The sequence below is a fragment of the Merops nubicus genome, unplaced genomic scaffold, assembly GCF_000691845.1.
Source record: "Merops nubicus isolate BGI_N331 unplaced genomic scaffold, ASM69184v1 scaffold19576, whole genome shotgun sequence".
Classification (NCBI taxonomy): domain Eukaryota; kingdom Metazoa; phylum Chordata; class Aves; order Coraciiformes; family Meropidae; genus Merops; species Merops nubicus.
In genome coordinates, this window is record NW_008613166.1 from 78813 (window position 1) to 103634 (window position 24822).

The 24822-nt window shown below is 44.0% G+C and overlaps 1 protein-coding gene across 1 annotated transcript; it reads right to left on the reverse strand.

Annotated features, from left to right (window-relative positions):
* Window positions 1–4555: 4555 nt before the first annotated feature.
* On the reverse strand, window positions 4556–24814 carry LOC103774421 (insulin receptor substrate 2-B-like). The gene is made up of 2 exons (XM_008941826.1): window positions 21690–24814; window positions 4556–5056 (listed from the first exon to the last, which is right to left on the reverse strand). The coding sequence occupies exons 1-2, from the start codon at window positions 24559–24561 to the stop codon at window positions 5052–5054; spliced, it is 2877 nt and encodes a 958-aa protein (XP_008940074.1). The 5' UTR covers window positions 24562–24814; the 3' UTR covers window positions 4556–5051.
* Between the last annotated feature and the right edge of the window lie 8 nt (window positions 24815–24822).

Consider the following 24822-nt stretch of genomic DNA (forward strand, 5'->3'; position numbering starts at 1 on the left):
CCTGGAGTCAATGATCTACAAAAGAAACCATGATCACTGTTTTCTCCTACTTTTCTTGACTGTTTAGACTGTAAGCTCTTTGGGGCAGACACATTGAGGAGGCTCAAATGTTGGTTGGGGCCTCTAGGTGCTATCCATCAGTATATAAATATTAAACTACAGGTAAACCCTTGTGTTTGCAGATTTATTATTTTAAAAAAAGTAAAACTGTCTTGAACATTAGAACCTTAAAATAGCCTTCAATGTAGCCTAAGCATGATCTGCTTCAGAACACCACTTCATCTACAATTCAGGCTCCTTTTCCTGAAGTGTGATTTGTTGGTAACTAAGGCTTTTATTCTCTTTATCTGATTAGTTAAGTTAGTCTGTTTCAGTTAAATCTTGAACTTACAAAAGAACTATTTTAAGTTGTATGGGGATGAGTTGCACACTTGGGCCACTCGAGGGCACTATATAGCTTTGAAAAAAAATTACCACAACCAAATTCCTGCAAGTGCCTGCCTGCAGCAGTGACTTCTGGAAGTGGTGGGCTGGACACAACACTTCTGCTGCTATGGCTACCTCCAGCAGAAGCATAAGCTGAAAACTGTGCAAGAGACGGGAAGAGTTTAGTCTTTCCAGGCTATTTTATTGACAAAAAGCAGGATATTATTGCTAATGGAAGGATCAGTGATTAGCTCAGGGAGTAGCAACAATGTTCTACATTTAAAATGTAGGGTAAGTGTCAAGAACAATTAGCTTTTGAAATTAATATTATTAACTCAACCCAGTTGTAGCAGACAGGTGACTACTGCCCAAGAAGAGCCTCAGCTGTCAGCAAGGTGAAGAGTAACTGGTTAGCAATCTGTGTCTTTAGTGAGGGTGCTCCCTGGAGCCCCTGGGTGGAGCTCAGCATGGCAGCTGAGGCTGCAGTGCTAACAAGCAGCTTCAGTGCCCACTGAGCTGCTTCCTGACAGGCTCCTATGGCTGTAATGCTGCTGTTAAAAGTTTTAAATTAACCCAATTACTCAGAAAAAAAAAAAAAAAAATCAGAGAAATTGAGCTTAGTGTGGTTCTTCAACAAAAAGGAGAGGGGAAGAAGTTCTTACTATAGCAAGCTCAGTGCTCCTGCTCTGCCCTGAAAAATGCTTCACAGCCCTCCATGGAAAAATGAGGGGAGAAATTTCTTTATATTTGAGGGAACACTATTGCTATAGCCAGAAGAGGATGCAGGGATGAAATAAATGCAATACAAATTGTATTGTTACCTGGTAACACTGAGGTGGTCCTTCTCTGGTGTGAACCTCTCCTTCCCAGTTACTTGGTCACTTCCAGTACCACATTGCTCAGTGAGACACAAGGCCCATCAGAATTGGTCAATGTATTTCAAAACAAAGACAGACTTTTAATCTCTATTCTGTTGGCTGTCTTCAAATTCAGATAGGAAGCCTAACATGCCTTCTGGTTTTAATTGAGGGCTTTCACCATGCTTCAGAAGCAAGAGTTCTGTCAATGATGCACCCAAAGGAGTCTGAAAAATTAATTGCAAAACTGCATCCTCCACCCCACTCCCATCCAAAAAAAGCCCTCCAGCAGTTTGCCCATTTCAGATCCAAGCAGACACTCAAACATCTCTCAAAGCAGTTATTGTGGGACTGTTGCAACAGCCCTGACAGTGTTTGGATAATTTTCACTGTTTGTTTACTGCTGGTAGGGCCGTTCCTGCCATGAATGAGCAGCACTGCTTTCTTTTTCTTCCCCAATACAGGCTACATGCTAGAAAATGAGGCCCAGTAAGGGGCTGGTTTATTTGAGGAGAACCCTGTTCCTACAGCGACCTTCACTTTCACAGGCACCTGAGTTAATGCACTTTTCTGAGTAACAGGGTAAGAATTAAATCAGGTATTTTTAAAGAGAAGAGTCTAATCCAAGACCTTTCCCAGTAATCGCCCACATTTATGGAGATCCCATGCCCTCACATCCATGGCTAAAACCTCCTTCTGTACAGAATTACTGACATACCCCTCATGGCAGTAAGGAACTGGAAAAGACACTTCATTTTGTTGATATTTTCCAACTTACATTCAAGTGGGTGCATGACTTGAAATTGAGGTATCTACATGGGGTTTGGTTATATATACTTTATATACCCTATTTAACACATGTCAAACCGAATTATTCCTACAACACTTACAACAGCAACCCATACTTGTTCCCTTCTACCCTAACCTCAAAAGACAGGACCCTCTCTGATACTACATGGCTAAAAATTCCTCCCAGGACAAGTACTTTTTGATCAAGAAACTTCTATACTCAGTCTTTGACAAAAAATTGCCAGTCTTCTGCTTTTAAAGTGGAAAAGGAAAGTACTGGGCGCAGCTGGGGATTTCTTCATTCATAAACTCAGTTGTTTACCAGCACTATGAATCTCTGAGAAAGAAAACATCTGGGTGTTTGGCTGTATGTTACCTTTTACACTAAGTGGCAGAGAAAAATCTCTCCCCTGAAATACACTAAAAGCTTCTCCCATCCTTCAGGGACACGGGGTGACAAAACCACTTTAGGAAGGAAGGAGCCGCAGCAGGAGGCACTGTGCTTCTGACAGGAAAACACCACCAAAGTTTAGTTAAAAAGAAAACCCAGACACGGAGCTACATGAACACGTATTTACTGCAAGTAGCTCTATGGAAAGCCAAGTCAGATAAATATAAACACTATACAGAGCTTCAAGCCAGTCTCCCAAAACCGCAAACGCGATGTGTTTTACAAAGAAAACAACATAACAATATTTACAATGGAAGACAAAGCCAGATCAATCAGCTCGACTTTAAAACAGATCTGTGAAGCAGAAATAGCAAATATAATGAACAGTTTCAACCATATATGTTTTAGTTTGTACAGACAATAACTGTCCAATATCAAATTAAATTTACAGGACAAACATTGTTCTATCATTGGTATTTTTTGTACTATACAGCAGCATAAACGGGTAGCTGGAAGGTAGTATATATAGTGATATGTTTTACATCATCTGAAAATGTTCTTCCAGCACAATACTGAATAAATTAGTTGCTGTAAACTAAGAGATTCAAAAAGATTGCATATTTATTATGCCGTACCTATTAGTATTTGTACCACTATATTTGAGGTTACCCATTTACTTATTTATTCAGCATTTATTAAATCAGTGCTGTATATTGTACAATGGCAGCCTCAGGGATCTAATATGAAATAAGTATGTAACAAATTTCTTCTAAACAACCTTTTCCTTTCACATTAAATGTTTAGAACTATCTTCATCCAAATTTTGATTTCTTACAAAAGATGTAAAGCTTTATAAAAAGCTGTCTACATATTGCATTATTATTTTACGAGACCAAACGAAAGCTATACGGCAAGACAGTATCATGGTCTGTAAGAGTGGTTGTGTTTTTAATTCATGTATGTTTAGCAGCAACAAGTAACTGTACCAACTTTAACTTCTCTTCCAGAATCAAAAACAGGTCTGTGCTTTTAAACCCTGTAGCAACAGTTTTTCCTGTCACTAGACACCGCGTAAAGTGATTGGTACCATGTTTAAAAAAAATAATAATAGTTATTGGTATTTTGGTGACATGTACGTTTTCATACTACTCAAAAATAGATTTGGGTCCACGTCGCCGAATGATCGAAGCTGACAGTGTCTGTGCTGTGGTACAGTCTGTACCAGCAATTCCAAGGTTGTGTGTGAGAGGCGAGGCAGCCTGACAGATCAGTTGTACAATATACAATGAGGAGATTACCAGCTGTGTGGTGCAGTACAGCATCAGGATTTGTGTACCACTTCTAAACCCTTGATCAATCGTCAGTGCCTGTTACGACACATCGCATGTACCAACAACTAGTGTCATGCTCTTTAAATTCATAGCAGTGTTAAAAACCCAAATTCATTTCAACCCAAAAAAAAAAAAAGTTCAGTACAAGAGTGAAGCACATAAATTATAGAAAAATCAGGGCTTATTTTAAAAATGTCAAATAATCATTGTTCACATTTCTGTAAGTGGCATAGAGACAATTGATGAGCCAACATTTTACATTTTTTTCCATTATGCCAGGAAGAAAGAACAAAAATCGTCCCAAATTGTAAGATGGGACTTTGGCTGAAAGTAAGATCAATTAGGGTGGTTTCCCTTTAAAAAGCTACAGCTGACAAGTATAATGCAGGAGTCACAAACGCTGGGTACAACTCTGCAGTTCTCCATTTGAATGCATGAACAAAAACCTCATTTTACACAATTCATATTTATAAACATGTATCTTGAGGGTAAGAACAAAAACAATCTACAAGACAACCAGCCCATTAATCCTACTTTGTACATACCAAAATTCTGAGAGAAAAAAAAAAAAAAAAAAATCAGTTTAAGCTCTGACAGACATTTGATTGAAAATACCCTAGGCTATGATCAAGAAATACCTCTTGTACCATAAAAGCAAAACCATAAAAAAAAAAAAAGGGGAAAAAAAAGGCAGAAGAGGTCTCTCCTCCTCAGACCCGTTCAGTCCCACGGGCTCACCCCTCAAGCCAACATCCACCTCTCCCTTCCTCCTTCTGCCCAGCCACCTGAAAAAAATCCTGAACTGCCAAAATATTTCTAAACGATACATGTTTTAAGCTAACCACTTGTTAATGTACCAGAGAAGCAAAACCCATGTTAAACAGACAATCAGAAACCAGCTTTGACTTCTCAGAATATAAATTAAAAAAAGAATTAATGGGAGAGGCAGGAGGAAGAAAGGGGCATACAGGGGTCTCCTATTAGCATTCACGCTGCCTCCCAAATAGATAGGACATGAAAGACCAAATTCCATCACCAAAGCACAGCTATGAAAAAAATCTCAATTCAAATTAATTCAACTGTTGAGAGCTGATGTCTATGAAAAAATTAATTAAAAGGATGTGTGTCTATGTCCGTGCTGGTGGAAATGAAAGTAGCCGGCTGGAGCTGAGCTTTGCTTCCAAAAGCACCACACAGTTTCTGGAGTTACCAGTGGAAAAGTCTTCTCGTCCAACAATCGTTTCCATGGCAATGCAGTCAGTCTAGAAAGGGGGGGAGAAAAACAGAAAAAAACTCAGTGACATTTTAAATACAAGTTATATTGGAAAAAAACACATTTCTAGTGAGAACACAGGGAGCCTATCCAGGGCAGGAGAAGCAGCTGCTGAGAGCAGAGCGCAGGCCCCTCACGGAGGGAGGGGGCACTGCCAGGGGATAACCCTCGGAAGCCCTCAGCCAGGGAGAAGAGCTGTGAAGTCTGGAGGAAGCTCTGGGGAGCTGCCCGGGGGGCACCCACACCCCTTCCACCACGGAGATCTCCAGGCTCTCCCGGCACCCAGCAGGGTGAGCGCAGAGCAGCTCTGCCCACCCGGAGGTAACGAGGGTTGTGGTGAACACTCCCATGCTCAGCAGGTACTGAGCTGCAGAATAAACACTCCCTGCAACTCCATCCCAAACAAGGAGTGGCAAAAGTCATGACAGCTGCGTGCCCTCTCCTCCACTCTTCAGGAAAAAGCTTAATTTAGTTATAATAAGAAACACCTCAGTGTGTAGCCTTCCCTTTTTCAAGAAAGCCTTACTAAAAGGCAAACAGAATGCAAAAGCACACAGCTACAGCAGACACCCCCCTTTACTGCTGTCAGCAAAAGCCAGGGGCTTCAAACTGACTGGAGCAGGCAAAACACAAAATGTTCAGTAAAATGAGGAGGGAAAAAAAAAAGTGTATTACAGGAAGATATAGTTGGGTGACAAGGCAGAAATGGAAATAGGAGAGAGGATGACCTCAAAGCAGAACGCCAGCTCTGCAATTAACCATGCACACGCCAACCTGAGAGTAACTCCAAAGGTCCCCGACATGGAAGGAACTGATGAAGGGGATGCAAACTGATGAAGGGGATGCAAACTGATGAAGGGGATGCAAACGCTTTCAGCAGCAGCGTGAACACAAATTGAGGAACGTATGAAAAATCACTGTCTGGCTCATCACAAAACACCTTCCACTCCCAACAGTGCCAGTGTGAACATGAATTTTCTGTCTAGAGGGGCACTACCAGCCAAATAGGGGTTATGCTGCGTCCCAGTCCTGACAGACTGTCCTCTTCCACCCTTTTTGTCTTCCTGGCCAAGACTGAGGGCACTGTGTGCTGCCTATTAGGTGGCTGGGGTCACCTTCCCTTCAAGCTCTGAAGTGTGTGTCTGCAGGGTCTGTTTCCTGGCATTATGGGGAAGAAGGAAACAGCAGGTTGCTCTCTGTGAGAGAGAACAGCTAACAGAAGAGATTCAGCCTTCAGAGAACATCACACACAGCAGCATAGTCCACTCCTTCCCTCGAAGCCACAGAGCACGAGCTCTCTGCCACTGAGAACTGCACTATGGGGAACACCTCCCACAGGCACAGCCTGCTGGAACGAAGGAAGGGGTTCAGAACTTGATCCTGCCCATGCTCTTCTGCAGGGTCACAAGGAAATCAGTTAAATCTCATTGCTAAAGAAAGCATAGTGCTCCTCTGCCTCTGCCACAGGAATATGCTGAACAAAACGCACGCTCTGAAGGACAAGGCAGCGTTATTTACAATGCAAACGAGCTGTTTACTTACACAACCAATCAGAGCATGCACACGCAAACTCCACCCCAAGCCAAAGAAGTTCTGACTTCCGTCAAGCTAAAAATACTGTCCCTTCAAAGAAAGAAAAGGAGAAAGAAAAAAAAAAAACACAGAAAACCAACAGCAAAGCTCAGATGAGGTGCCCTGAGCAGCCCCAGCTCTCAGCACAGGCTGCCCACTGCTCCAGACACCAAGCAGCAAGGCCCATGGCAGGGCTGGGAGCCGTGCAGGAGTACAGAGGGGTCCTTCAGCTTCAGGGGAAACTCCCTTTCACCCCTAACACCACCACACCAAGGTCTGGGTTCTAATTCATTTTTCAAATATGCGGTGATTTCAGAAATACAGGAACTTGGATTGCCATAACAGAGGGAGGAGACAGCCAAAGCACACCCGCAACCCCAGACTCTCCCTGAGTATTATTTCACAGCCATCCTAAGATCACTACAAAAAGCCACTGCTTGTTACACACAGTGTGATGTGGTTAGTGATGGCTTTGTTTTCACAAGAGCCAACTGAAGCTATTATTCTTGAAATAGTTTTCCTCTTTAGAAAAATATTATTTTGTTGTAGGACCAAAGGATGAAAATATGCCCCACAGCTTCCAATGAATCACACCTCAGCCACGCATCCAAGCCAACCACTAGAACAGTTAAAGCTTCTATATTAAACTTACATTCAATAAAAATTAACATTTACCAGCATCCCCCCACCCTTTCCTTGCTGTGGACCTGTAAGCTTACATAAAAGGAACTTCAAAAACTGTCTCTGCTTTTGTCAGGACATTTTTCCTCCACGCCTAACACACAAGGCACACCTGAAAGCTGTTGGACAAGTTATTCTAATCTCTCCAAGCACATCCCCAGTTGTTTGAATCAGACAATCCCACGTGGCAGAACTCAGCATTTATACCTAAAACTTTTTGAAAACTTTCATAAACTTAACCCAAATTACATTTAAGATACTTGGAGGGGAAGGGGAAGAGCTTATGAGAAAAAAAAAAAAAAAAAGTCCACACAACAACAAAACCCACATCAAAAATAAAACCAAAGCTTTTTAACCCATAAATTTGATTCTTTCAACAAGCCTGGCATAACTCAGAGGGTAGCACGATAACCAGGGCCAAGGCAAGCTCACCAGGTAACTCTAACCAGAGCCCAGACTAAAACAGTGATTTATAAGAAACCAGAAGAAAGTATCCTCAGCTACACTTCACTACTGCTTATGAAGTCCCTGGACGTCCTGGCTCAAATAGGGAGTTTTACACCAGTGTAAAGGCAAACTCTGGATGTCCCCGCAGCATCCTCCCTCCCCAAAACTGTGCTTGTTAACCAAGACCTCATTACTTTGTTCCTCTCTCTCCCCATGATTATAAACTATACTTCAGCATGTTTCTGCTTCGTTTTTAAGACAGAACTATGAGAACTGTAAATGAACATGAAGGAGTCTCACAAACTTTACCTACAAGCTGATAAATGTCTCAAAGTCTCTCTTGAGTCTTTCAGACATGGAGTTATTGGTTGTCACCACTCCTCTAATCCCCTTGTTAAAGCTGAAAATTTGAGTATTGCAGTTGGAGCAGTGCATCTGGCTGATGCCCAGAGTCATCACATCTTTCTTGGGATAAAAGCATCAGGCATTTTATATATATACACGTAGATACATAGATATATCAAATTATATCTATGTGAATACACATATTAGTATCAGATAGAAAACACAAAAAAAAACCACCTAAAACTTGACCACATGAAAAAGACAATTCCCTCTGAAATCAGAGAGGAGACTGAGGTCTCTCAAAGACCCCTCCCACAGTTCCCACCACTCCTGAGGGTGGCACTCAGGAGTCCATTCCTCACTACAGCAGGGCCACGGCCAGTAAGGTCCACAGCTCACCCACCACCGACCTCCAGGGACCCCACCACAGCCAGTGAGGTCTGTGTCCAGGGTGACTGAGGTCTCCAGCAGAGCCAGGGACATCCTCTGCAGCCACAGACAAACCCTGACACTGATGGCTGAACCACAAAGCTGTAGGAGCTCCAGCTGATGCAGCTTCTCCCAGCACAGCCTCCCAGGAGGACCTGCACTGAACCACATCTCCCATTTTGGTGCTACAGCAGCCTGCAGGGAGGGAGCAGGGACCTGGCTGTCTGGCTTTGTTGGTACAGAGGCACCTCTGCCTGGCTGGGTAAAAGCACCCCACGAGCACACACACCACAGACACAAAGAGGTGCAAAACGGATCTGAAGTGAGAAGAAGGCTGATGGCTGTTGTGTTGCTGATACCTGGAGCTAACCTGTGGTTTTCCACCTGCACAGTTCCTTGCCAGAAGGACCCTTAGGAAGTGACATGGGTTTATTTTGTATGACCACTCTTGCAACCTCACATTAAGCTCCTTGGTGACTCTTCTCTCCCACACCTGATGTTCTTCCATCTTTTGACTAGCCAGTAGGTGACTGTAAACTAATGGAGGACACTACATGTTCAAAGAAAACAATCTGACATTATTTCAGTCTTCATAATAAAAGACTCATCAACCAATAATTTTCTGTGTCAATAGCACAAATAGTAGAATTGCCAATCAAAAGTAAAAACCATTTCATTAGAGATACCATATAATGTATTTGACTCAACACTAACTGAACAGTGAAGGAAGCTGGCAGAGAAATGGGTGAAACTACTCTTCTAAAAGGAAAACAAATTATGAGATGTGAACTGGCTGGAAAGAGAAGAACAGTGCTCACAAAGCAGCCCCATCAGCCCCTTAGGGTTCTCAAAAGATAAATGCCACCAAATAAAATTCAGTGGCCAGATCAGACACAAGTTTGATGATAACTTTCACTTGCAGTGTAAACACGGGGCTGTTTCTGGACTGTCACATGCTCTTCCAAGAAAATCTGCTCGGTCTACCAAAGAAAAATAATCTGATAACTGATCATCAAAACAAGCAGCAAAAAAACGAACTCAAAAAACCCTCTGCACTTTTGAAGCAGCCTAGAAACACACTGTTCTAAGTAGTTTTAATAACAACCTACAGTGGGCTTTTCTTTTTATTAAATTTCAGCTTCCTTAGCAGATTCTACACAAAAACATTATTCAAAATTGATCTCTACTGCTTCAGAACATTGAGAACAATAAAAATTGACCTTCCTATAAACATTTAATGCGGAAAACAAGTCCAGAAATCACCCAAACATTTCCACAGTTCACCTCTTCAAATATATAAGCAAAGTTTAGAAAATTAAACCAACATGCTCTTCATTAAACAATTCTATTTAAATTCATTAGTTTAAATGGGATCAGATTATAAAACCACACACAGCTGTCTGAATTTTTCTGAGGAAAAACAGCCAGAGGAAAAGCATCACAAGCAAGGGCAAAAGAGAAGCTACAGGAGCAAATAGTGAAAGCAGCAGAGTGGCAGCACACCACTGCTCAGAAAGAATATATCCAATTTACACTTCATTTCCTGCATCTGAGTTATTAAGGTCACACAAGTCAGGTGACTTTGAAACAAATCAAGAAGAACACAGCAGACATATCCAAATTCTCTCAAAGAAATCCATCCTAAATAATGTCTGTATTTACAAGAAAGGCTTTTACACACATAATTCTGCAACTAATTCCTAAAAGGATAAAAGCTTTGCTTACAGAAGATATTCATTTAAGGTAATTAAATGATTGAAATCTCCATGTCAAAGACTAAGACAGCTTAATGCTTTCTGGAGAATACCACTGAAATTCTCCATTTCCTGAGCTTCAGGTTAGGGGGAAATGGGAATTAATTCACCTTACGCAGAGCAGCAGCAGAACAGCCCTAGACTTTCTTGTGCACATGGCCACACAATGTTCCTGTTGTGCAGGAAAGCCCCAAATCCCAGCACAACCCCAGGACACAACACACGCCCAAAAGCACAGTGTTCACACCACTGGGCTGCGAGGTTGGAGGGAGGGAGGTAATTTGCCCAAATACATTCATCACAAATCAGTAAGAATTTTTTTTCTCCCCCAAATCTTACTAAATACATAGTTCCTATCCTATGTCATTGTCCTGTTTCTTTGAGTTCTTATTTTAATGGCATTGCTTTAGACCTTGCTAGAGGCAAGTGGTGTTATTTGAGAGAAGCAGAACTCCTCCTTCATTTGCACATGCAGACACCAAGTCTACAAACATGAATCCAAAACACCGACACGTGGCTGGTGAAGTTACTGTACCAGGGTAGCCCACACCAGGCCTGACCCAGCAGCACATCCTGACCTGGGAAATGTGTGAAACTATGTGCTTGACATTCAGCATATGACCCACATACTTTCTTCATTCAACAAACTAACGATGCTTGAATGCAGCTAATGAATATATTTTGTATCTACAGTTTCACTGACTTTCCACAAGCAAGAAAGAAAAGCAGAATTTGTTTTAAAAAACCTGCTACATGACCCACATTTCTCTGGATAAACTATTTAAACACAATTTTCAAATGGTAACACCACATCCTAGTAAATTAGATTCCTCCTCAAGCTGTATTTCTAAAATTCAGAACGCAAAGTTACTCTTACAAATAATCTGTATCCACAACTGTTCATTCAAACCATGGTTCTGCTATTCTTAGTGCTCAGCAATTTCACCAGCTAAAAACCCCATGCTTTGGGATCATTTTTGTTCATTTTGCAGAAATGCCTTATCTTCTCCAACAGTGCTGCCTTCTTCTGTTCTAGTAAACAGTGGTGGTGTTTCTAGGAAGGCCTTGTGCACACTCCCCAGTTTCATCTCTTGCTGATACTATTCCCAGAATTAGGACACATCAGTTTTGGCAGGGACCTAACACGAACCCAAATTGCACTGGACAATTTGACAAGAAGTTGTTTGGGGGTTTGTTCGGTGCTTTTTTCTTTTTTAAACTAAATTTCTATTACAACATAGCAAGACAATACTAAAAATTAACTTCATTTAACACACAGATGTTCAAAAAGTCCCATTTTCATGTTCCAGAAGAGTGAAAGAAGTTCTGCTTTTGAAAAAGCACTCGTGGCAAGTGTGAGAGATACTACAATGACCTCCTGAAACACAGAGAACAGAGGTTAATTTTAGCAAAAAAAAAAAACATCTTGGTTGTGTGACTTCTGACAGCATCACCTGCTACAGTTCGCCCTGCTCTGTGACAAAGGGTAGGAGCCCTGAAGTCCCCCTAGGGAGGACTGTATCTCCTGCTGCACACTGGACATGAGGAGCTGTTAGGAAACAAGACAGGAAAGAGCCCTGTCAAATACTGGTGCTGAGCAGCACACGCGGCTCAGCTTCCCTCATCCAAAGAGGACTTGGAATAACTGGAAGAGTTTCAGAGCAGTGCAGGAAAACTCATGAAAAGTGTGAAACGGTTTCCCAGTGAGGAACAGCCAGGTAGCAAGGACTCCTCAGCCTGCGGAGAAGTGTCAGGACACATCAGGAAACTTTAAAAAACAAGCCCAAAAGCCACACCCTACCACTACACCCCATTATACTGCAGGTCCCTGACGCGGGCAGTACAGAGAGCCACTGACAGGACATGGACTAAGTGTATGGCAGAGAAGGATACAGCATCTACACAATCCTAAGGGGCATGGAAACAAAAGATAGTGTTTGTTATCTCTTCCAGTACACCAACCAGGGGCCGCCAAGCAAAACTGGTACAGAAGAGGGTCCAAAACAGACAAGAGAAGAGGTCTGCATGCTGCCTGTACTGGCTAACCAGGCTGCTGTGGATACAGAGTTTACACAGGATCAAACAGAGCCTGGGAAAGTACTTGGAGTAAAGACCCATAAAGGACTATAAAACAGACAAACTACATCAGGCTCAGGAAATCCCCCAAGCTGGGGGAAAATAAAAATAAAATCAGAGGCTGGTGTTTGTGGGGAAATCTTATGTACACCTGCCCTGCTCCTCTGCTGGGTGGTGCTGGCTTGCAGGCACAGGCCTTCCATTTGAGCGAGCAAAACTATGCTTATGAACACAACTAAGAGAAAGGACAGTGTCACTCATGAGTAATGAAACAGCTCCCCACCTTTCACATCACCCTTCCTGGTACTTCCTTTCTGCAGCAAGTTTCACCTGTTCTAGTCCATCCCTTTGCTCTTCCCAACCACTTTAGCCCTTAATGTTTGCCAGCACTCGGCGCTACCTTCTCCCTTCACCTCCACTGCTACAAATGGCTGTCAGAGGCAGAAAGTTCCTACATGGCCCTGCACCTGCTCACACCCTTCCCAGCCCACACGTGCCTGCACAAAAACAAATCCTTGCCCTCAGCCACGACCCGCTACTGTGCACAGCAGTGGCACACATCCATTTTTTATATGTACTGATTATCACAGTATTGAGTCTGTGCTACCATCAGGATACCCAAACCCCTAGCTGCTGCAGGGGAGGAAGAAGAAAGGTTCAGATTGCATTGCATGTGTGAAATGAGGTCTTCTCAAATCACAGCCAAGGATAGGGCCTTCAGCTTCCAGGAGCAGCTCAGGGGCTCACAAGGACAAAGTTAGGCTGCATCTCCACACAGACAAGTTTTAATCAACAGTGTGAAACTCTTGTTTGGTGTTTACCTTGTGGAATGCGTCACCAGTAATACTGCCATGCCCTCACCAGTGAGTTGAGCCTCACTGCTGCCACCACTTCCAGACTCACCAGGAGCACCACAGTGTCCATTCAGCGTCCATTCAGCCCGAGCTACCGGCACAGACCTGGAACAACTTTCCCCTGCCGGCGCCACCGCCCCGCAGCAGCTCCCAGAGCCTGGGCAGCCCCGGGCACGGCAGCGGGGATGAGGCGGTGCCAGCCAGACCTCCCTGCTCAGAGCTGCACCCCAAGCACTCTGACGCTGCCTACAAATCCTAAAGGTGAATCTGCCTCCACTGCTGCCTCCTCCCCAGTGCCAGCAGACTGCCCAAAACCCAGAGATGTCACCTAAAAATCCCCCACAAAACCCAGGAGGAAGCAGCAGTAATGCCAAGGCAGCTCCCTCACCTGAGCTGCTCTGGAGCAAAGTCACACAAAGACCAGCAGATGTGGGTCCACGAGACACTAACTGCCCAGGGACACTGCACAAGGGGGTCCTGTGCTCCAGCACACCTCCCTGCTCACACCAAACCTGCCAGTCATGTGGCTGCAGGAAAACACACAGAAAGGAAAGAAAAAAGAAAAAATAATAATCACAGTCGACATCTAAAAGAGAGAAGTAAACACTGGGACATGCTCCTAACTCGGAGATACATGTTGGCCCACATTCCTCTTACCAAGATTAATATCCTGGACAGTGTTCTGACATTTACCTCATCCTTTTCAAGTCACTTAAACCATTACAACCACTGTATTTATAGCTCGCCACCTTCCATCGCTCCCTGCCATGTGCAAACCCTTCCAAGTGCCTCCACCAGCTTCCTCTCTCCAACTCTCTCTCAGGCAGCCTTTTATCTCCCTGCTAAGCCGACTCTTATCTTCACTCTGCCAATAGCAGCAGCCTTGATCTTTATCTTGCTCTCCACCCCAGCACATTAAGTTCCATTCATCTCTTTAGTTTCGTCTTTTAAATTGTGAGCTCCTCAGGACAGGGACCAGCACATTTGCATTTGTGGCACGGTGCAGGGGGCTCCATCCTGCCTACCTGTTCAGGTTCTGCGAGGAGCAGAGATCACATCTGGAGCTGCAAGCTTTCATTAACAGCCTCCCTGGTGTAATGCTGTCTGAATGACCTCAAGATCAAACCTGTTCATTTTTTCAACTCATTTCTAACCAATTTCCTATTCACCACAATCTGCAATTTAAAAATTATCTTGTTCTAAAAAGGAACACAACCCACCCATCCCAGCCTAAAACCCACAGAACTAAATACTGATGGCAAATACCTCCCAAAGTGTCTCATGTAACAAAAAACAAATATTCTAGAAGTCTGAACTCAACAGTGGATGTTCCTACTGAAAACCCAAACAGATTAACAAATTTTTCAGACTAACTTAAAATATAAATTCCATACAGCAGACAGTATCTTTTGGGCTCCTGAACCCACATTGGTTTAGACTGAAGAAACTTCTTTGGTTTAAACTCAGAGAAGCATGTTCTTTCACCTGCATCCAACTGGTGCTGAAGAATGCCCTCAGCCAACCCACCTGCAAACAGGTTTCCAGTTACTTAGCCCAGGGAAGCAAATGTGCACAGACCCAAGGAGAAGCCTTTCTGCACCGTGTACTGCTCTGCCTTGGCCATGTTAGCTCAATTGTCCATCAGGTGCCACAGAAGTCACAGAAACACCAGTAGCTTAAATAGGGATTTCATCCAAATAAGGTTATCACATGGCTCCCTTAATAGCTGTTCTTGGTGTAGGATGCAATAGCTTCTCATTTATCTTATGATGCATCTGCTTCACTGGCACTGAGAACTCTCCAAACTCCTGGTAGTGTAAGAGATCTGTGTGAAAAGAAGCACTAGTTCCAAAAAAAAAAAAATAAATTTGGGCTCAGCTACTCAGCATAAAAAAAAAAAATTATACTGCCAATGCAGCTGCTCAGCAAGAGCCATAAGCAATAGAGCAAGCTCGCTTGGCAGGAGCATGGGAACAGGATCACTCTATTCCCCATGGAAGGATGGTATCATCCACTACTGCCTCAGTAAATTTAGAAGCAAACTTTATCAAGTTTCTTGCTCACCTTTTGGTAGTATTTCCCAAGATTTTGAGAAAAAGAAAAAAAAAAAACCATAACATTATGATCCTCAGTCATTCCACAAAATCTTGTTGTACTAAAAGGGAAACCTTTCTCCAAGGAGACAGCACATTTATAAGCCTGTTGTGCCCTAGCAAAAAGGAAACTGTTCTTTTAAACATTTTTGTATTTTATGCCCTAAATAACAATTCAATCTGATATTTACATATGTTCATAATACACATATGCTATACAGTGAACACATGAGCTCTCTACCTTTCAGTAGCCATTAATTTAAAGTTTTCTGTTTTCTTGAGTCACATTAACTTGTAACATCACCTTGGAATTATAGCCAAATTTTAACTATATTAATTTCAGCATTAGCCATGTCTTTCAAAAAACATTTCTTCTCAGAAGATCATAAACGGATTAGTGCTTACACTTAGCTCACGGATGGCTGCCACACATCACACGTACACACAGAGTGTGGACTGAGAGCATATAGCTAAATTCACAGGAAAACAATGTTTTGCAATAAGCAACCTTTGCCCCTTAGGATACAGCTCATGACTTAACCAGGGCAGAAGATTCTTGCTAACACTACTACACTGCTGCTCTTGGGGTAATGCTACACCTGAAGCAAAACCTCCACAAATCCAAACACTTGCATGTTCAAGATCACTTAGGTAAGATCTCGGCAACACCTCTGAAGTGCTTTGATGAGTCAGGCTAATTTACCTTTGTCTTCCCACTGCCCTCAAGTATGTCACAAATCCCTGCTGATCAAGGTTCTCAACTAAATCGTAACCAGCCCTAAGCTGGGTGACCTTTACAGAGATGTAGGGCTCGATTAAGAACAGAACATGCTTTTTGCTTTTCCCCTGGTCATGGCTTTAAGCTGGAAGGCAATGGTGCAACTCCAGCATTGCATCGGTTCGAATCCGCAAAACGAAACGTGGAAAAAAAAGTCAAACAGCAAATTTGCAGGGTGGGCCACAGGACAGCTCCACAGCCAAGACATGACACACCATTCAGGGACGAGTCATAAGATAATGCTGCGTTTTTAGGACAAAACAGCAGTAATAACACACCCCCAGGCTCCAGAAAGCTTGACTCCCTCTCTCTCACCTGCTTTTCAGTTTTATCACTCCCATTTTCCTTTGAGTTGGAGAATGCCACATTTGATGGCAACAGTACTTAAAAGAGAGCTTGCTTCCTGCTTTGGATCAGAAAAACAAACTTGTTAGGGCAGTCAACATACTGGACACCATTCAGCATGTTTTTTGGGAGCACCACAGATCCACAAACACACACCAAGGTACAACACAGTACTATAAGCCCTTTTTAGTACCATCCAAAACCTCAAGGTATAAACCCTCCCCCCAGAAATCAATATGAAGAAAACTTAGTAAAGATCCTTTCATAAAACAAGAGCATATGCAGAGGAGAAAAAAAAAAAAATAAAAAAAAATCACACACCAACCAAACCTCTACCTACTACTAACATGCCACTGGACATACAAAAAACCCAAAGAAATACCTCGTGACAAAGCACCCCAATAATTCCAGGCTGGAACACAGCTACTGGAAGCAGTAAGTGCTGCTCACCTCCTACTCCTCCAGCCTATCCCCACAAGCAGCTGGGGGGACAAAGGAGCCCTCACACATCAAGGGAGGAAAGGAAAATGTGAAGTTTTAGAGGGAAAACTAAAAGGGTAATAATAATAATGCATTTGAGATTTCAGCAAAAGACTTTAAAAAAGGCAGTTTGAATCAGTACCAGATAACTCCCAGAAGTCTCCACATCCTGCAGCAGTGGCTGCAAACAGCTACAAGCAAAACCTTTTAGTCTTCAAAAAAGACACATGTCACCATCGACTGCAACTATGGATTTAAAGTCTGGAAAGCTGATTTCCAAAAGTATTTCAACACAGATTATGAGAGCTCACTCTCGGTGGCAAGCGATCAGTCCTGTCAGATTTTTCTCACCCAAGCACAAGTAAAACCCAACTGATTCTTGGTCAAAGATGTAATAATTAGCTCACTCCCACACTGCACAGCAAAAATCTGTTCTGCCTTCAGCAGCTCAGATACTACTTGAGAAAGTTACCCTGGGTATTTTTAAGCATAGCTGTAAGTCACTCCAGACTGTTGAAGTGGCATCTGTTACAGCAAGAGTAACATGGTTGGTGTTTTTTTCTGTTTGTTTTTTTTTGTTTTTAAGAATTATTATCCCAGCATTACTTTACAGATGTAGGCTACATAGCAGTGTCCAGATGTGCTTCAGGAGGGTTATTCAAGTTATTTTTAAATGAGCCCATGCCTTCAGTATTCTGCCAATACAAAAGAGCCTCAGTTTGAAGCAAACTTTTAAAAACCACTAGTCTGAAACCCAAAAGGGGCAGTTATTTGCCTGGTATCCTGTAAACTGTAATTTACTATATTAGTAATAGCTAAAACTGCAGCTTCTGAATTTCTCAAAGCATATATTGTTCATCTTATTCTGTAAGACCTTGCATCTGAAATTTGAAAGTTACCATAAAGGATCTGGACAATTTGGGACACTAGTTTTGCTTCACAGCAACTTTGGGACACTTGTTTTCCTTCCTCCCAGCTCCCCAAAGTCTACACAACACTCTGCCCAGTCTAGCACAAGAGGAGATTAAAAAGGTGAGGAACATTTAAACTATAATCCTGCATTTTAGAGAAGTTCTGAAATAATATCTTAGCCTAGTGTTAGAATATCAGGTAGAGATAAGATTAAAGAGTGAGTGTAAAGTAGGTGGATTGATATTAAGCTGAACAGGACATTTACTCTAAGCAGTCTGGTTTGGAGTCCAGGCTATCTTTGCAGAGTTAATATTTCTAATTAAGGCTGAAGAAACCTGTGCTCTCCAGGACCGATTATGCAGTTTACTACCGCCCCGCTCTCATTATCCTCCTCAGTTTCTACAAGGTCCAATAACAAGGTATACATTAGCTAAGCCCTGTTTGAAGTAGCTTTAGTGTTCTGTACTCCTAGCACAAAATTTCATGACTCAGATTCATGTAATCAAAACTGCAAACCGCTTGCTTCAATATTGTGTAACTATTTTGTGATGAAACTGTTTTCCTAATGACCTCCTTAAACTGCAAGCATTAGAAGTCAAAACCTTATATTCATCATCATTATCAACATAAAACCAGAGCTCAGTTTTGCCTAAATCTAAAATAAAGGTTTAATAACAAGTCAGGCATATTTACCATGTCAAGTTAGTGCCCTCCCCTCCTCCAAACATGTCATGAATGGAGAAGGGGGGGGAAAAAAAAAAAAATAAAAGTTTGATTCACATCAGTGAACCTGAACCAGAAGTAGTTTGGGAATTACAATGAGGGGGCAGCAATGCACTGGAAATCACTCCACCACCCTCAGCAGTTCAGAGAATGCAGCTGAGTCACAGAACACAATATTCCATTTAAGCAAACAAAAACAAAACAAAAAAGCAAACAGTCTGAAGCTGGGAAGTGTTTTCCTTCCAGTAAAACTGCAGTTTAGGGAGACAAAACAAAGTTCTCTACCTGGCAGGATTTAATAGATATGGAATAGTTCCTTTCTAGGAAGTAATGGGTAAATGCATCTGCTAAATATTTTCCTTGAGAATGGATTTAACCACAGAGCATTTTTCAGGCAAACAGACCCAAAGAGTGGCATGTAGAAGGGAAGGAAAGACAAGACAGGACTCAGTTTTGCTCAAAGTCTCCAAAAGTATTAAAAATATCAATTACACACAGGCACACTACACATCTTCAGCATGCAGCTTCATTTTCACTACTCAAAATGGAATGTGAATGTGTTTTTCTGGATTACAGAAAAACTTTTAAAATATTAAAATAAAAGCTTTAATGCAGTAGAAACTGATAAACTATTAAAAGAATACAGACTTCTAAAGATACGCTCACTACAGCTCAGAGACACACTTCAGTAGGTGAATGAAAACTGCTCTCTTTATAAGCAACAATTTTAAGTCATTACTAAGGAACAGCCACATGCCACCAGTTGACACCACCACAGTCCAGCTGGGCAAGCTGCTCTTAGCCTGGACTGTTCCAAAATCTGTTCACCACCTCCAAGCGACGTCCACACCCCACCTGCCCTCCTACTGTATCCCACAAATACTTCATGGTGCCTTTATAGAAAATTGTTAGGCCTGGTTCTGGAGCAGAGTTTTATAATTTTGTCTTTCATTTTAGGACTAGAAAGAAACCACCAACCCAAGCTCTTACTATTCTCATGCTTTACTTCCTGCCAAAGCCCCTGGTTTTATGCACAGAGTTTCTTTCACTTCATTTGAACGCATGTTTCAGTTCCACAAAACTGCAATTCACAGTGAAAACCAGCAGCTGTAAATCTCTTGCCCCTCCGAAACTTGCAAGAGACAAGGGAAAAACCCCAAGCACAGGGCTGTACATATTTTGCTGTAGCAGCAGTAAGCAGAATGTTTAACAAATACCATTTCTAAACACATTAGCCCCTGAAAAATATTTTTAAATGCAGTATGCACAGTACAGCTGAAAGGAAATCATCTCTGCTCTACTGCTCTCCATTTTGTAAGAATTTTTACTTTATAACACAGTTTTTAGTCATATGAGGGGATAAGATCAAGTAGGAATTCTGTTTCTTTGGGGGTTTTTTTTAATTAAAAAAAAACCAACACACACAAATCTGCTACAGCAGTCAGTGTGCCTTTGACTTAGCAGACAAATCTCTGAAGTGCTGAAAGACTAACTTTGGAAGAAAGCACTTCTTGGACTGGCAACTTTCAGCGTCTTCTAAATTTGATTCCAACCAACAAAACAAAGCAGAGGAAAAAAAACCACTGAGGCAAACCACACATTTCTGAGCAGCCCCAAGCAGTGCTGCCAGACTGCGAAAGGCATGCGAGCTGAGTCAGGCTTATACCTTCCACTATAAAAGGCTGCACAGTTCTAAGCTCCTGCAATACCTTCTGCCTTTAGATACCTAGTTTTAAGGTGACACTGGAAAAAAAACCCTATCATTTCAGTGTTTGAGATTGTAATAAGAAATACAAAAGCCAGCAGCAGCCTGCCCCTTTCCTGCTCTCTCTATTGACAGAGAAGTAGGAAAGTATCAATGTCCAACAGTGATTAAATATTTCCTCTTAGTCCTCATCAATTATTGACTACAGATACATTTGCAAGGAGAGGAAAACACCGTTTCCTACACATCCAGTCTTCCAGCCTTCCGAGTGAATTACTGCAAGGAGTTCAGTGGGTCACTCACACCAAAATAAGGATTTTATTTGCAAAGTGACGGGACAATGCAGCGCGTGCCCCAGCACTGCTGCTCAGAGGACAGGCAAACACCACAAAAAGCTAATTGCTATTTTTTGCTCCCTCCATGAGAGCTTATCATATGAAGAGGAGTGTCCCTCCCCTTTCCCATGTTCTTCCTCCCCAACCCCCTTGTCTTCTATGCACCCCTCAAACTGTGTTACCTTATGCTGGGTCAGAGCACTGACCATGTGAAAGCAGCAGCAGCAACCTTCTCAAGTTTCAGACCTGAAGCACCCCTCAGAGCCTGCTCTTCCTCTACTACAGGCATTCCTCACCTGCTACACCAAAGGCAGACCCCTCAGACCCCTCTTACAGCTCAGCTGAGCCCGCAGGCACGACTGACTGGTGAAGGTGGAAGGTATGGGCTGCAGGAGAACCCCCAACCTGTTCAGCCACCAGGAGATGGCTTCTCCAGAGGACACTAGGATACTCTGGAGACCAACCAGAGCTGAAAAGGAACACACCAAATCTTCCAGGGGAAAAAAAATCAGTACTGTTTATATAAGATTCAGCTAAATGTAGGCAGATTTGCACATGAAAAAACCTAAAACATGCACTTCACCTACATTTGTTGAAAGAAACAGACCTAAGCCCTGAATTTTGATGTCTAAACCCAGTTTAGTAATTTTCAGCTTCCCCTACCCATGACACAAATTACAAAGTATCAAATTCACTGAGAAAAAGTGAAGAGTCATCTAGTTACAAAAAAAGGAAGAAGAAAAAGCAAAGGAAAAAGAGAGCTCCCATGACAAGAATTCACAATATAAAATATGACTAATGTTCGCACCACTAAAATTATTTCATAAAAAAACCAAGGTAGATGACAGTTTGATAACACCTTTAACTGCCTGGGAGAGGCAGGTAAATCCTTCAGGCCCAGGACCATGTCCCCTTCCATTGTTGCTCAGCGTTAGGATGCTGCACTAGAACTGGTTGTACTAGAGTCATAGGATAATAGGGGATTATAAAAAACATCTACCCCACAGTGAAGACTGCATTTTAGGGTTAAGCAGAGAACCTAATTCCTACAGGTAAGCAAGCATGAAAGGAAAGTGCTTTTAAAGTTACAAACCTTTTCTCGCAGCGTTGCACTTCAGCCCGTCGGGTCTGCTGAAATCTATGCTCACGTAGGCTCCACTGTCCAAACCTGAAGTACCATTTTGGAGGTGGCAAGTTGGCGCTGCGGTACTTGCCTCACAGCTTATGGGGTCATCGCGCAAATTCAGGGCGATGTAGTTTAAGCCATTCTGAAATCCAGTTGAGGTATCCCTGGACATTTTTCTTTCCTGACCGTCAGAAATGTTTTCATCGGGTTTTAACCAAACGTTGTCAAATGAGGCAGAGCTGTGTCTTTTGCTACTATCAGTGAAGAACGAGGCGGAGGTGGTCACAGTCCCAGCCGAGGAGAACGTTTCAGAACTGTGCCTCCTCCTGCCCTGAGGGTCGGCCCGGATGACCTTCGGTGCCATGGGGGGTTCCGAGCTAGGAAGGGAGAAGGTGCCGCCCCCGGCGTACCGATCGACGATGCAGAGCCTGTTGACGATGGAGGACGGGCTGTCCACCTTCACGCCGGCCTCGGCCTCGGCCGCGAACTGCCGCGGGGGTGTGGCCGCCATGTTGAAGGTCATCTCCGTGTAGTCCTCGGCCCTGTCGCCGGCGGCGCTGACGCAGGCGGTGCCGAAGGAGAGCCTGGCGTAGTCGGGGTTGGGGGGGTTTCTGGGGATACTGGAACTTGCATAAATTGAAATATCCGTTAGAGAGCTGGAGAGTTCCTTCGCGGCCTTCGGCGACTGCACGTCCAAGTCAACGCTCATGTAGTCGGAGAGCGGGGACTGCCTGTGGTCGCTGCTCGAGCCCAGGGAGGAGGGCGAGCCCTCCGCAGACAGGGAGTAGGGCGTGTTGCTCGCCTTCTCGCTGAAGTCGATGTTTATGTACTCGCCAGGACTCGCCGGCTCGGGCGGAACTGTGCGGTCGTACATCCTGGGGATGGTATTACTCCCTCTCGTACCGAGGGGAAGCCTCGTGGGCCTGGCAGCCCTGTTCTGCACAAGTCCTTCATCTGAACCTTTCACCACCGGCAATTTGGAGATGCCATTAGCCAGAGCCTCACTGTTGACCCCTTTTACGTTTTCTGGTCCACCATACAGAAGTTTTCCAGGCGAAGACATTGGAACATACTCACTGTGGTCACCGTTTTGTCCTGATAACGCCTTAAAGCTGCGGGGCAAAGAAAAGTAGGAACTAAAACCTTTGGAAACAGAACTGGTGTGAATGTAATTGGAATCACCGGGGTGCTTTGGAGCAGAGTTACCGGGTGACATATCCATATATTCATTGTTCACAATCTTCTCGTTACTTCCTTTAGAATTAAATCCAGTTAAAGGACTTCGTACAGGTGAAGAGCTAGCCTTTGGAAACATCATCATATATCCTCTGGAGTCAACCTGAGATGGTGACCATGAATTGTTAATCTGTTTCGGAACAGACACGCTTTTAGGAGTCATTGGCAAATAATCGCTGTTGCTGGAGAGAGAAGACGCAACTCCTGGCATCATTGGCATGTACCCATCATCCCTGGCTTTACTCCTACTTTGGTTACACACGGAATCAAGGTTACTGTCATTGTACTCCAGTTCGTGGTTATCTTTCAGTTTTGGTGTTTCAGAGTAAAGTAACCGTCCGTGATTTCCTGCAGAATCTTCATCTAGCAAAGCTGTAGTTTGTGTCATCTTCTGCTGTACCGCTACAGAAGTTGGTTTTGTTAGAGAGTAAGTTCTTTTCCTGAAACACTTTTCAGCCTCCATATAATCGTCTCTCGAGCTGTCATCTGCCTGCTGCTTACTCATGGACATGTACTCGCTCAGACAGTTCTCCTCTCTGATGGGCGGCGTGTTTCCCAGGGAATCTGGAGTATTACTCCTGACCCGGAAGTACCTGAAATCTCCAGGGCTGGAGCCGTATTCATCAGAGGAGATAAATCCCCCATCGCTCGGGGAACCACAAACGGATGAGCTAGAAGGCCTGGTCAACATGTCCGAAGCAGAGCCATGGCCACTACTGGAAGAAACACTGATGGGACTCGTGGTGGAGGGAAAATGGGAAACGGGCAGTGAAGCAGACCTGGTGTGGTAGGACGAGCTGAAAGCAGCTCTCACGTACCTTCCACTCCCTTCTTGCCGGCCCAAATTCATCCTCGCTGTATTCAGGTGGATAAGACTCCCAGTCACTGACCTAAAAGGCCTAGTCATGGTTCCTTCTCCTTCACTGGACGTTCTGAAGCGATAGGAGTTGCTGCTTTTCGTGGTGGGAGGGGTACCCCCGGCAACGCTCTCAGTCCTAGATCTTCTCTGCAAGCCCGTCTGGCTGGGGGGCAGGTTGCCCAAGTGCCTCCTAGTGGTGATAAAGGAGATAGGATTGGTGCCACTACCACCACCAGAAGACTGGCTCTTGCTTCGGGGCCTGAACTCTGCAAAGGCCTTTAGAGCTTTCATGGTATCCAGGAAAGTCTCGTGCATATTCTGGGCAACCACCGAATCATCCACTTGCATCCAGAGTTCTCCGGGCCCGATAGAGGCTGATCTGCCCACTTCGATGAAGAAGAAGTTCTCGGAGTGTCCGCAGCGGCGAATGTTCATCAGCTGCAAGTGGACGGAGGGCACCTCGGAGTTCAGCTTGACGAGGTGGATGGCCTTGCTGGAGAGGCACAGCCTATACACTCCGGTGAGGTTTTTTGTCTGTCCCAACCCTTTGGGCTTAACGTTGACCTGCCACACCTCCTTGAAGACGGCGCCAGGCCTCAGGGCGGCCCCGTAGTGCTCCTCATCCTCATCCACCTGCTGATCGGCGTGGTCCTCCTGCTCCAGGAAGCCCCTCTTGCTCTGGCTCATGAGCTCGCTGATCGCCTGGTACCAGGCCTCCTGCTCGGCCTCGTTCTCGGCCAGCATGGCGAAGTACTCGTCCTTGGTGTACAGGGCGATGATGTGCTTGTGCTTGGCGTCCGCCCAAAAACGTGTGTGTCGCTCCCGCCCGCCGGCTGACGGTGAAGCACTGGTACAGGGGGATGACCCGCTTGGGTGGCGGGCAGCAGAGCGAGGCGGCCCCGCCGGCCCCCGCCGCCCGCAGGCTGCTCTTGAACTTCTTCTCGCTGTCGTAGTACTCCAGCCGGGCGGGGGCCAGGCGGCTCTCGGCCCGCAGCACGAAGTAGC